Raw genomic sequence first — 13,854 nt, forward strand, 5'->3', positions numbered from 1 at the left:
ATAGTTGGTTAACCATTGGTTATGGGTTGGTTTCGGTTAAGTTTGGTTAACTGACCAGCGTATTACCTATTAATTTTTCCTTTGTTTCAGCTGAAAACTGTCTGGTTATGATGTTCAAACTCATTTATGAAGTTTCGAAGCTGAAGTATCCCGGTTCCAAGCTTGGTTATAAAAGATTGTTTAACTATAACTAAATGGTCGGTTAACCGTAGGTTACAGGCCAGTTTCAGTTACGTATCCAATATATTTTTTTATCATTATTTTTCTCCTTTGTTCCGGTTGAAAGGTTCGGTCATGGTATTCCAATCTCAGTCATTAAGCTCCGAAGCTGAAATATGTCAGTTATTAAAATTTACAACATAAATATACGTATCAAAAAATACGTTTGAAGCTAAAAATAGAGACAAAAAAGATAAAAATGTATGTATCAAAATTTCAATAAACACTATAAGGTTCAGTTCAGTTTCAACTAAAGTCAGCTAACTAAGACACATTTACCATAACCAGTGTTGTAAAAATCGTTAGTCGGATGATGGGATGTGGACTAACGATTAATCAGGATTAATCGAATCAGACTTCAATGTATAAATTTCAGTTTCATATATACTCAAACACATTTTGGTTGGAAATTTGCCAGTCACTCGCTGGAAACCACCGAGTTTGGCCAGAACCTCGCCAGAAAAGGCTGACTATGTCCGATTAATCTTAATTTTGGCCAGATTTGACCATTGATCGATTAGCCTAAACTTAATCAGTGGGGATAAGTCGACGCCTTGTCAGGATATCTTTACAACACTGACCGTAACCATAACCGAATGATCAGTTAATAATATTCATAAACTTCAAGGACTCCAACCACACCAACATCATAACATAAAGGTCTAAAATAATACTAACAATAACTAAATATAAACCACCACCGTTGCATCAACAAGCTCTCAGATCTCGTTACAATATTCTATTCCACAAGTCCGTAATCACGAACGAGAATCCAGACTTTAGATCCGTCGTACGGACGACTGTAAGCTCAATTCCTCTATATTCATTCGTTAATCCGTTAGATCTGATCTCGAATTACACTTATTTTATTAATTACGGTTAAATTTAAGTGTATAATTAGTGTTATGAGTTTAGTTTTAGTGTTACTGTTATAGATCGGATCAGTTTATTATGAATTTGATTGTAATTAGATTTGAGTTAGTGACGTGGACAGTGTGATTTAATTAATTAATTAAACCTAGCGTAAGTGTTTAATTCGTTGTAGTTATACTTTCGGTTCGTGATTTGGTTAGTGTCGGTTGGCTCGTGAGTAGTTTTTCAAGCTTGAGTGTGGTTAGTTTCGCGCTCGAATTCTAGAGCTCGAGCTAGTGAGTAGTTTTTCAAGCTTGATCTCAGCTTGTGCTCGACTCATTTATTATTTATTAATTATTTTACTTACATTTATATATATACTTTTATCTTGTATATATTTTATATATAATGTGGTATATATTATCTGATTTTTTTCATAATTTTATATATAAGAGAGTAGTTTCTCAAGCTCGAGCGTTATAGATCGGGTTCGTTTCGTTATGATTTTGTGTATAATTAGATTCGGTAGTGAATTTGTGATGCTCGGAGTTAGTGACATGGACAGTGTGAATTAATTCGTTATAGTTATTCTTTCGGTTCGTTATTTGATTAGTGTCGGTCGACCCGTGAGTGGTATTTAAGCTCAATCATTTCGAGTTCTATTTCTAGAGATCGAGCTCGGCTCGTTTATTATTTATTAATTACTAATTTACTATACTTATATTTATACTTATTTTTAGTATATATTAGTTATTTTTATATTACATGATATATATAGTCTACTATATTTTTTTCGTAATTGTATATATAATATATTAAATTTAATATTAAATTAAAAGTTATAACTATATAAATAACAGGCTTTCTAGCTGGCATGAGCTCAACAAGTGAGGCTCGGGCTCGTTTATTAAAACACGCTTATATTTTGGCCTGAGCTCGTTTAAGCTTGGCTTGATTCGAGCCGAGTAGCTTACGAGCGGCTTGGCTCGTTTGCACGTCTAGTGTCGACAATACTTCTATCCGTTTTTAGGATTGTAGGTTAGAAAAATGCGAATAAGCAACTGGTCTGGAATGAGGTGCTGACAGTTGCTTAACTTCAGCATGGAATATACTATACATGTTGTGAATGTCTCTTGCAACAACATCTAACGTGGAGATTGGAGAAAGTTTTAAATAAGCTGTGATTACGTTTATGTGTTTGGGATTGTGAGAAATTTGGATATTTCGGAACTACAAATGAGTTGATGTGATTTAGTTTTATTTTTGTTAGATCTGGAAGTTATGATTCTGATTCATGGCACTAGGGTCGTTAATATTCATTATGTTTGACAACTCAAGTTAATATTTACTGAATCTCAGTTGACTGTTTGGTAGTTAAGGAAGCATTGAAAGTCTGATTGAATAAATACTACAATTGTCACGAACAACCTTGAATACGCCAGTTATAAACACTTTTTACTTTATCTTTTTCCTTTTAAAGAAAAGGTAAAACAATATTCTTATATTTGTATTCTTGAAAAAACAAGATTTTTTTTTTATTTTGAGACTTTTGACCGAAACACTGTTGCTAAGTGAAGCTGTAAGATTTAGTGAACAATGTCGTATAATTTTCCTATTTTAGTTTTATTTTCTCTGTTCCGTATAAACCCTAATAGATTCAGTAATTAATTCTAATCTGAGAGTAATCTGCTAATGATGCTGATAGGTTTTCCTTCTGCATAACAGGTTGGTCGGCCAATAACTCTTATATATCATCTTTAATTCTGAGGGATTTGGGGAACCCATAAACTAGAGTTTATAAAGAAAACACCAGTTAATTATCTATCATCTATTGAAGAAGTCAAGAAACTATGAGATCATCCTTGTGATCTATAAAGGGCATCTGAAGTGAAAACCGAATAACATAGTGGGGTATCAAACATAGCATTAATTATGAGAGGAAGACAAGATGGATCTCAGAAGAAGCGTTTGCTCACAACTTTAATTCTCGTGGCAGCTGCCCTTCTTTTCCTGTATTTGTATTTTGGCTCTGAGAATCAAGGTCAGTCAGCACTAGAGCATGGTAGCCGGTCTCTAAGGAAGCTTGGATCATCCTACTTAGGCGGTGATGAAGAATCTGATCTTGGCAACAAGCAAGATGATTTTAAATTTGGTTTGGAGGATGATGATGGTATTGTACCGAAAAGCTTTCCTGTAAGTTATTCACATGAAGTAGGATTATAATTTGTTTAGGAGAATATTATGAATTTACCTGTTTAACTTGCTGTATATTTCTTGAAGGTTTGTGATGATAGATACTCTGAATTGATACCTTGCCTAGACCGCAACCTTATCTACCAGATGAGATTGAAGTTGGATTTGTCTTTGATGGAGCACTATGAAAGGCATTGTCCTCCGCCTGAAAGGCGTTTTAACTGCTTGATACCTCCCCCATCAGGGTACAAGGTGTGTATCTAATCAACTTGAGGTGGTAATAGGTTATAGGGGTGGATGGGGCTGATTGGGCAATGGGTCAAACTGGTAACTTTTGGACTGTTTGGTACCTGTTCAAAACGGTTAAATTTGGGACGGTTTAGTACCATGTCAAAAATCGAGTTGGGTTGACATGAAACATTCTAACCCATTCAACTCGTTTGCCCTGTATTCTTTTGAGCTAATTTTGTTTTATTTACGTCTTTGACCCATTAGAGATAAGTACACAACCTGAATCAACCCATTCACGAGTAAATTGGATGAAGTTGCCCCTGTTATAATCGAACAGCATTGGAAATTTCTTATATGCTGATCGTTATTTGTTTCTACTTCTCATAGGTTAGTTGAAATGATCTTAATTTTTGCGTCCTGGTTTTATTTGTTAATGCAGGTCCCCATCAAGTGGCCAAAGAGCAGAGACGAAGTATGGAAAGCAAACATCCCACATACCCACCTTGCACACGAGAAGTCAGACCAAAACTGGATGGTTGTGAAAGGTGAAAAGATCATATTCCCAGGTGGAGGAACTCATTTCCACTACGGAGCTGATAAGTACATCAAATCACTTGCAAACGTAAACATTATCACACGCGTGTTTAATCTCTTATGATAACTAATAGCCATACTTTATTCTATATTGTATATCTAATGGATAACATAATTAACAGATGCTCAACTTCTCAAAAGATATCATGAACAACGAAGGAAACTTACGAACGGTTCTTGATGTTGGTTGCGGTGTTGCAAGTTTTGGTGGATATCTTCTTTCATCTGACATCATTGCAATGTCATTAGCACCTAACGACGTGCATCAAAATCAAATCCAGTTTGCTCTAGAACGAGGCATTCCTGCATATCTTGGTGTTCTTGGAACAAAAAGACTTCCTTACCCGAGTAGATCTTTTGAACTTGCGCATTGTTCCCGCTGTAGAATTGATTGGCTTCAAAGGGACGGTATTCTTCTACTTGAGTTAGACAGATTGCTTAGACCAGGTGGCTACTTCGCTTACTCGTCTCCTGAAGCATATGCACAAGATGAAGAGGATCTTAGAATCTGGAAAGAGATGAGTGCACTTGTTGAACGCATGTGCTGGAAAATAGCTGCAAAAAGGAACCAAACTGTTATTTGGGTCAAGCCTTTGACTAATGATTGTTACATGGAGAGAGCTCCTGGTACTCAGCCTCCTCTTTGTCGGTCAAATGATGATCCAGACGCTGTGTATGGTGTTAATATGGAAGCCTGCATCACACCTTACTCCGAACGTAAGTATTTCTGTATTCATATTATTTACTTTCATATATGCCATAACTTGATTAATTGTGAAAACCGCTACAAACTGGTTTCAAAACACTTATGTTTTCTTTTTCTTTTTATCAGACGATCACACAACTAAAGGAAGTGGATTGGCTCCATGGCCGGCTAGGCTAACTTCTCCGCCACCACGTCTTGCTGACTTTGGCTATTCAAGGGATATGTTTGAGAAGGACACGGTAAAACAAATTTTAAAAAAAAATACAGTTTCTCTTATTATATCATTTCAAATGTTGATAAACTCACATAAATTTCGTATATTTTTTTAAAACTTTATATAGGAGTTGTGGCGTAAGAGGGTTGAGAATTATTGGGATCTGTTGAGCCCAAAAATATCGACTAATACAATTAGGAATGTGATGGACATGAAGGCGAATTTGGGTTCATTTGGAGCTGCTTTGGGGAATAAAGATGTTTGGGTGATGAATGTTGTCCCTGAAGACGGACCTAACACATTGAAGCTTATTTACGATAGAGGCTTAATCGGCTCAATTCATAACTGGTATGCATTTCCTGCATTTCATGGACGGGGCTTGTTCGTATTTGTTTGTTTAACTTTAACTCAACAAATAATCGAACATGAACAATTAAACGAGCATGGTTTTCTTGTTCGTGTTCGTTCTTAAGAAAATAAATGTGTTCGTGTTTGTTTATGTTCGTTCGTCAACTGTGTAAGCGATCGTTTCACAAAACGTAAACGAACTAACATAGCTGAACATAGATGAATAAGCATAACTATGCTAAAACCAACTAAAAAATTTAAATGAATATATTGATGAAAAAGCGTAAACTAATGAACATAAATGAACGTCAACGAACAAACATAAACGAATTTTAATGAACATAAAACGAGCGTCACGATAATAAGCGAATGAACGAGTCATATGTTTGTTGTTAAATAAAACGAACATAAATGAACTTCCCGCCAAATTGAGTTTTTAGCGAGCCGATCTCAAGTAGCTCACAAGCGGCTCACCTCGTTCACACTCCTAATCAACACTGGGCCCCACACTAAAAATAACTCATTTCATTCGTAATCTGCTTTGACCCGTCACTCATAATTTCAGGTGCGAAGCATACTCGACCTACCCACGCACATACGATCTTCTCCACGCTAGCAACGTGTTCACCGACATAATCGAAAAGAAAGGTTGCAGCGGTGAAGATTTACTGATTGAGATCGATCGTATCCTCAGACCCACAGGCTTCCTAATCGTCCGGGACAAAAAGCCCGTCATCGACTTCGTGAAGAAGTACCTACCCGCAATACACTGGGAAACCGTGGCGATGGCGGATTCATCATCGGAATCCGATGGAGACGATGTCGTGTTCATAGTCCAAAAGAAACTATGGCTCACAAGTGAAAGCTTGAGGGAAACAGACTAAAGTTTTGAACCTAAAACACACCACTCTTAAGAAAGGTATTAAATGTGGGGTGGTTTTGTAGCATCAAATTGTGACTTTAGTTGCTTCTTATGATTTAGTTGATTTATTTTTTATTATTATGATATACATTTGCATCTACAAACTTATAATTTCTGTTATGTGTATTATTTTATAGTTGGATTTAATTTAAATAATTAATCCAAATATGCATACTTTTGATAACAAAAGTATACATGTGTTTTGTATTCTATAGTTACTTTTATCAGAAGTTTTTATTATATATTTTTTTATTATTTTTTCATTTTTACTACATTATAAAACATATTGGAAGGGCTGTATTGTCATTGCACACAAATATGAAGACCTTGTTATCTTAAAATCTCGTCAGTCGGTCATTAGCTCTGTAGCGTCAATTACACAACCTGAATTCCGTCAGCCCCTAGCGACTGACGAATGGTACCACTGTCCTGACCGATCAATGCTATTGTTGTTGCCTTGGATGCTTGCGACGAAATGAATCCCTCAATCCGGTTCAATTGAATTCACGCCTTCATCTCCCTTCGAACGCTTCTACCCATATTCAGATCCACTGAAGGTGTACAAAAAAACCAGTTCGGGAACAAAACCACTTTATAACATTGAACCACAATTAGAATTAAAACCTAGATTGAAATTGGTTTGGCAATAACCGGTTTGGAACCGAACTACCAATTTGTAATCAGGTTGGGAAAATCTCCGTTTAAACTAGTTTGGAACTGGAACTAGTTTGGAACTAAAGTGATCCTTTTCCACTTGGAAACCAGTTTGGCAAAAGCTAGTTTAAACTTTTGTAGACCTAAACTGAACCACTTTGAGAAAATCCGGTTTGTCCACCTCTAGGTCACAGTGTCACACCGTGAAACTGCTCTTACTCCAAATATTTAATAATAGAGTTCTCCTCCCATCTACGGCTAACGCAAATATTAGTACATGAGGTTTAATATTTTTTGTGCACTCATCATCCATAAGTATATGAAAAAAATATTGCTAGTGTAATTTTGTTCTATTTCATTTTATCAAAAACATAGACAAAAAGACATAACATCATTTGTGTTTCAAATTCATGTATATTGTATAGATCTCATTGTCTCATTGTCATGCATGGGGTTCTCTTGTCCCCTTAATTTCCTTGCTAATAGTGGCCAAAGTGCTCCATTACTAGGGTTGAAAAATTCAAAGAAGCCATTTTAATTCTTATATATATTAGCCCTTTGAATTTAATACCATATATTCATCATAAATTTTTTATATTTATCTCTCTGATAATTTATGACAGGGGCGTATTCAGATTAAAAGAATGTAAGGGTCACTACCCTCTACAAAAAAAATATTAGTATTATTTATACATGCAAACCTGAGCGTTTTTCCGAAGTGACTATGTTTGGAAGCTTACCCTTCTCGACCATGATGTTGACAACAGCCTCAGCTTCCTCCACTTTACCTTCCTTGCAAAACGCATCAACTAATGCAGTATAGGTTTGCACATTTGGAGAAATCTTTTCGTCCTCCATTTCTTTTAGCATCTTTGAGGCCTCATCCCAACGACCTAACTTACAAAGCCCATTTATCATACAATTATATGTGATGACATTCGGCATAATTCCTTTTTCAAAAACCATTTCTTTAAAGAGGTTGAAAGCATCATCTATCATTTTATCCTTGCAAAGACTATCAATGATGGTGTTGAATGTAACAATATTAGGCTTGCAGTTTTCCTGTTCCATTAGCCTGAGCAGAGCAATTGCGGTAACGTTATTACCGAACTTGCAAAGCCCTTTAATCATTGTGTTGTATGTAACCACACTAGGTTCACAAAGCTTTTGTTTAATGAGCTTCTTGAAAAACATTTCTGCTTCAAGTATCTTGTCTTCAATGACGAGTCCGTCTAAGAGCGCATTAAATATGTACACATGGGGTACGATAGCCCGCCTGAAGCAAGATCCGAGGAGTGCAAAACCGTCTTTGGTGCGATGCAACTGGCAACAACACTTGATTGCAATGCTGATGGAGTATTTATCAACAGGAACCCTAAGGGAACACATTTGGTTGAAAAGATCAAGACAAGTAGCAAAATGTTTCATTTTAGTAACATCAGTTAACAGCTGAGTGAAGTTAACAACCGAGGGCAGCGGGCGTGTTTGAGACATTTCATCGAACAGGTTCAAGGCATCATTCAAGTTCCTAACTTTATCAATAACAGATCGGTTTGAGGAAGCAGCATTGGAGTGAACGGAAGGTGCTTTAATAATGTGATAATAATGAGATAATTGTAAACCTAATAACTGGTAAGATGGAAAATGGGTACCTCTTGATTTGATGAAAGTATTAATAGAACGATTCATCATCATCATTATTGTTCTTCTCACACAGTCAGAGAAATGAAATAGAGCTGTATGTGTATGTATGTCTGTCTTATTTACTCTGAATATATACCTGATTTACCCGACATAGCCTTTTTATATTATATATAGTATATTCTACATATATTATTTGTTAAAAATTGTTTATAACAAATAATTTGAGACATTTTATTTTTACGGTAATCATTATTTATAACTGATTAGTTATATTTTTTCATAATCCGATAGAAAGCCGATGGGGGGCCGAATATGCTAGACGGGTATTTTGTCAAAACCTGAATCCCGACGGGTAATTATCTGATTAAAACCCGACGGGTTTGGGACATGCTTTAATAATCGGGTATGGGTTTGAGAATAACTAAACCCGACCCATTGTCGGCCCTAAGTCGACACAAGTTTTAATATTTTTTTTAACTCGTCTCGTTAACCGCATAGATTTGGAAAATAATTATGATAGTATCCACATCACCTAGTAAACCCATTTTTACTGTACACGGGTGTTTATACTAATGACGTTTATGTGTGGTTAATAACAGTCCCTTATTTCATACAATATTTCGCATAGGCATTTCATCGAACACCTGGTGTGCTTCCTCCCTTCAACTTTTAAATTCTCTTACTAGCTGAATAATTTTAACAATACAACATAGAATACTCTTTATCACTTGTTAAATTAATCAATTACGAGAAAACATGAACCCGAGAGAAATTATTTTTATTTTTAGGAAATTTATTCTGGTCGAGGGAAAGTGCATCTACTCCGATATGCGCCTAATATGTGGAAACGAGCTGAGCTGTTTGCGAGCAACTAAAGATCGGGTTGATAATAAAACTCGAGTTGGGGTCTCAAATAAAGCTCAAGCCTAGTGTATTTTTTTAATTTTAACGGTTTTGACCTCTATGTGTTAATTTCACACTCCATAACCGAGCATGAGCGGTTGGCCCGCTTAAGCATGAACTCGAGCTTAGACTCGTTTAAGGTTTTTCTCAAAATATATATAATTTAGTAAAAATACATATAAGTTAGTTAATAAACGACCCGAGCTCAACGCGAATCGAATCGTTTACACACCTTACTTGATATTTATTTTTTATGTTCTTTTTCTTTTTGTTAAGGTTGAAATTTGTTCGGGTGTTTTCCAAGCTCAGATAAATTTAAATATTCGAAGTTGCAATTGAACTTATAAGAGATGGAGTATAAAATTTTGGGAAAACATAATCCTACAAGGTTCGGTTCAGTTTGGTTTCAGTTATAATCGGTTAACGAAGACACATTAACTCCAACCATGAAATGGTACGCGTATGCCTCATAAATTGTTTCTTTGAATCATCTTTTGACATGGCTATGTTGAACCTGCTAGTCAAAGTCAAAATCAAAATCATCACCCATACTTATGATATTTAGCATTAGCATTCCCAATAACTTATGATATTTAGCAACTTTGACTTTATTATTCAACGAATGATCTGCATTTGACCATACATTAACTTTACCAGTTTGACCACCTCTTGTATTTAGCAGTTTTTTTTCCACATTTATTGTCCTAAATACTACTTGTTAACATTCCAGCGACATCAGCTACACGTATCTGTTCAAACCCGATGCTGACTTTAACTTTGACCAGCAATTTTAACCACTGCATCATATTTTCAGAAATTCCCAAGTTGCCCTTCATGCCAAGACCATTCCAACAGCACACTACCCACCCTTTTTGTTGGCATAACAGTCAACTCTTTAAAAATATAGCTTCCGGAAATCCGATTTAAATAAAAAATGAGTTTTAATTAACAAATGACAAATCAATGTGCGCATGTGAATCCCGCTGGTAATTTTAACTAACAAGTTCTAAATACCACCTTTTTTTAGTTTCCCATCTTTATGTTTTCTAAGATTATTGTGATCCGGTTACATGAAACTGCGTCGACTGCTCATAACCCGTTTTGACCCGACCCGTTTTGACTTTTTACACCGTTTAGCCCGACCTGCGCGTTTTGCCAGGCTTACATATGACCAGTATGTACCACAACCAGGGCAGACTTTTTATTCTACGATTACTAATATAATTAGCAATAATTAGTTATCAACATTATTAAACACACAGAAATGAAAAATACCCTTATTTTACAGAATTCCGTCTTTAGACAGTGCTTGTGAATACGAACAATACAACTTTCATTCGGGCATAAATCTGCCAGGTAATAATGATACAATGTCGCTTCATATACCACGAGTTTATAATAATTTTAAGTTTTTATTAAAGGCTTGTTTGAAATCGGCTCGACTATAAACAGATCGAGCCGAGCTGACTTGGTTTGTAAACGAGCCAAATTTTAAGTTATATAAATTTGAGTTGGCTGGCTAGCTTGAGATCAAATTTTAGCTAAAATTACAAATGCAACAGAGCATATTACTTGACAACAGAAGTTTATATCAGTCAAAATTATAACTAGAAAGTTACATTAAACATACATGAACAACTAGAAATGCAGCAAAGCATATTACTTCAATACAAGTGGTAGACAGTGCGTATTAAATGTTCCCACTAATACATCCTGTTGGGGTGGTTATACCCTTTCTTCTATGTAAAGAAACTCAACAAAAAAAAATTAATATTACCCGAACCCCATGGACTATTTTGGTTGCTAGAAATATCTTTGTTTGCATATCTCATCCAACAATTACAACTTCAGTTTCTCTCCGACGCACAAGCTAGGGTCGTCCAACAACTCTTTTGGCACAAGCTTACCTATCAACTTAAGCATACTTCTACTTAAAGAACCAGCTGCAATTCCATCTATTAACAACGATACGGTTGTAACATCAAGAGAGTAACCTCTACCATCCATTTCCTTTAAAAGCATCTCAACATCTTCAAAACATTTGTTCCTTATGTATCCTTGGAGAAGAAGACGATAAGTAACATTATTCGGCGGGCACCCACTCTCTTCCATTCTAACAAACAAGTCTTTTGCATCTTGCAATAGACCTTCCCCACAAAAGCCACTAATCATCACATTATATGTCCTAGCATCAGGTTGCAAACCTTTATCAATTAGGTCACAGAAAAGATTCCTTGCAATGCGAAATTTCCCACATTTTCCCGCCCCGTCAATTAGGATAGTGTAAACAACAATATTAAAATTTAGCTTGCTATCACCCATCAACTGGAACAAAGAGAGCGCATCTTCTACTAGATTGTTGTTGCAAAGACCCTCTAAAACTATTCCATAAGTGCACTCGTTTGGAATTTGGCCTTGCGCATGCATCTCATCAAAGAGTTTGCGTGCCTCTAAACAACGCCCAGCCTGAAACAATCCTTGTAACATGGTGCTGTAAGTGACCACATCGGGTTTTTTACCTTTTTCGATCATTTCACGAAATACTTGCATCGCCTTTTCTATATTCCGATTCTTGCAATACCCGTTTAATAAGCTACTGTAAGTTACAACATTAGGAACGAGACCTCTAAGCGTCATTAAATCAAATATTTTCCTTGCTTTGATCATTTCACCTCGCAGACAGTAACCATCAATAAGTGAACTGTATGTCACTATGTTTGGAAGCTTACCCTTCTCGACCATGATGTTTATAACAGCCTCGGCTTCATCTGCTTTACCTTCTTTGCAATACGCATCAACTAATGCAGTATAGGTTTGCACATTTGGATAAATCTTTTCGTCCTCCATTTCTTTTAGCATCTTTGAGGCCTCATCCCAACGACCTAACTTACAAAGCCCATTTATCATACAATTATATGTGATGACATCTGGCATAATTCTTTTTTCAAACACCATTTCTTGAAAGAGGTTGAAAGCATCATCTATCATTTGATCCTTGCAAAGACTATCAATGATGGTGCTATATGTAACAACATCAGGCTTGCACTCTTTTTGTTCCATTAGGCGGAGCAGAGCAATTGCGGTAACGTTATTACCGAACTTGCAAAGCCCTTTAATCATTGTGTTGTATGTAACCACACTAGGTTCACAAAGCTTTTGTTTAATGAGCTTCTTGAAAAACATTTCTGCTTCAAGTATCTTGTCTTCAATGACGAGTCCGTCTAAGAGCGCATTAAATATGTACACATGGGGTACGATAGCCCGCCTGAAGCAAGATCCGAGGAGTGCAAAACCGTCTTTGGTGCGATGCAACTGGCAACAACACTTGATTGCAATGCTGATGGAGTATTTATCAACAGGAACCCTAAGGGAACACATTTGGTTGAAAAGATCAAGACAAGTAGCAAAACGTTTCATTTTGGTAACAGCATTCAACAACTGATTAAACTTAACAACCGAGGGCAGCGGGCGTGTTTGAGACATTTCATCGAACAGGTTCAGGGCATCATTTAAGTTCCTAACTTTATCAAGAATCATAAATCGATTTGAGTGAAAGGAAGCTTTGGATACAATGATAATGTTACCTGGTCTGAGCAGCAGCACAAGACTTTGTGAAGCGATTCATCATCAATATCATCATCCAACAGTAAGTAAGAGTGTGTATGTATGTATGTATGTATATCTTCAACCCAGCTAATAACACTCACTGCTTAATTTGTTTGTTTGATTGATTTGGTAAGAAGCTAGAAAGCATGACCAAATATTTATGCTTTCTCAACTCGTGACTTGTTGGAAGTGTATAAATTCTCTTGCCTTTCCACCCGTAATGTTTCATGCGGTGTGAATTACTATAATTTAGTGTCTCTGAAAGGTGAGAAATTCTTTGGTGTTTGACGTAAAGATCCCGGTATAAATAATATTATAAGCGAAATAAAAGCGTTAACCTTCTTTGGTGTTCTTTTTAATTTTATAATGTAATTGGGTGGTTGGTAGCGCCAGCCAGTTGTATTTTTTATACTGTTTTGAATGTTTATTTTTGGTGTTGCTAGCTGGCTTCTTGCTAGGTGTTGGTTTTGTTTATATAATAAAGTTTTTGTTGGCCATTCAAAAAGAAAAATTAGTTTGCCCCATACCCCGGTCGGATACGCATCGGGTATAATTACCCATAGGGTATTGGGTTTATCGGTGGGCATCAAGTACTGTCAGACAACTTGGTTGTAAAACTTATCTCATAATCAGTCAAATACCCGTTGGGTGTATATTGGGTAATTACAGTTCATGTTGAGTATCGAGAATATCAAAGCAAACGAAAAAACTGATTCGAGGGACTAGCAAGCCACTTGCAAGCTATTTGAGATCGGATTAACAAAAGGC

At 36.1% G+C, this 13,854-nt stretch overlaps 2 protein-coding genes across 2 annotated transcripts; one reads left to right on the plus strand and one right to left on the minus strand.

The window, feature by feature from the left end:
• Positions 1–929: 929 nt before the first annotated feature.
• Positions 930–6,451, plus strand: LOC143541849 (putative methyltransferase PMT3). The gene is made up of 8 exons (XM_077034558.1): positions 930–1,021; positions 2,797–3,264; positions 3,352–3,516; positions 3,935–4,117; positions 4,212–4,806; positions 4,922–5,034; positions 5,137–5,357; positions 5,923–6,451. The coding sequence occupies exons 2-8, from the start codon at positions 3,004–3,006 to the stop codon at positions 6,239–6,241; spliced, it is 1,857 nt and encodes a 618-aa protein (XP_076890673.1). The 5' UTR covers positions 930–1,021; positions 2,797–3,003; the 3' UTR covers positions 6,242–6,451.
• Positions 6,452–7,620: 1,169 nt separating this feature from the next.
• Positions 7,621–13,083, minus strand: LOC143541801 (uncharacterized). Its single transcript, XM_077034530.1, has 3 exons — positions 11,324–13,083; positions 9,939–9,994; positions 7,621–8,519 (listed from the first exon to the last, which is right to left on the minus strand). The coding sequence occupies exons 1-3, from the start codon at positions 13,015–13,017 to the stop codon at positions 7,621–7,623; spliced, it is 2,649 nt and encodes an 882-aa protein (XP_076890645.1). The 5' UTR covers positions 13,018–13,083.
• Positions 13,084–13,854: the final 771 nt, after the last annotated feature.

Source organism: Bidens hawaiensis, unplaced genomic scaffold, assembly GCF_021521415.1.
Source record: "Bidens hawaiensis isolate Kalapana, Puna unplaced genomic scaffold, B.hawaiensis_p1.1 tig00012650_1, whole genome shotgun sequence".
Taxonomy (NCBI): domain Eukaryota; kingdom Viridiplantae; phylum Streptophyta; class Magnoliopsida; order Asterales; family Asteraceae; genus Bidens; species Bidens hawaiensis.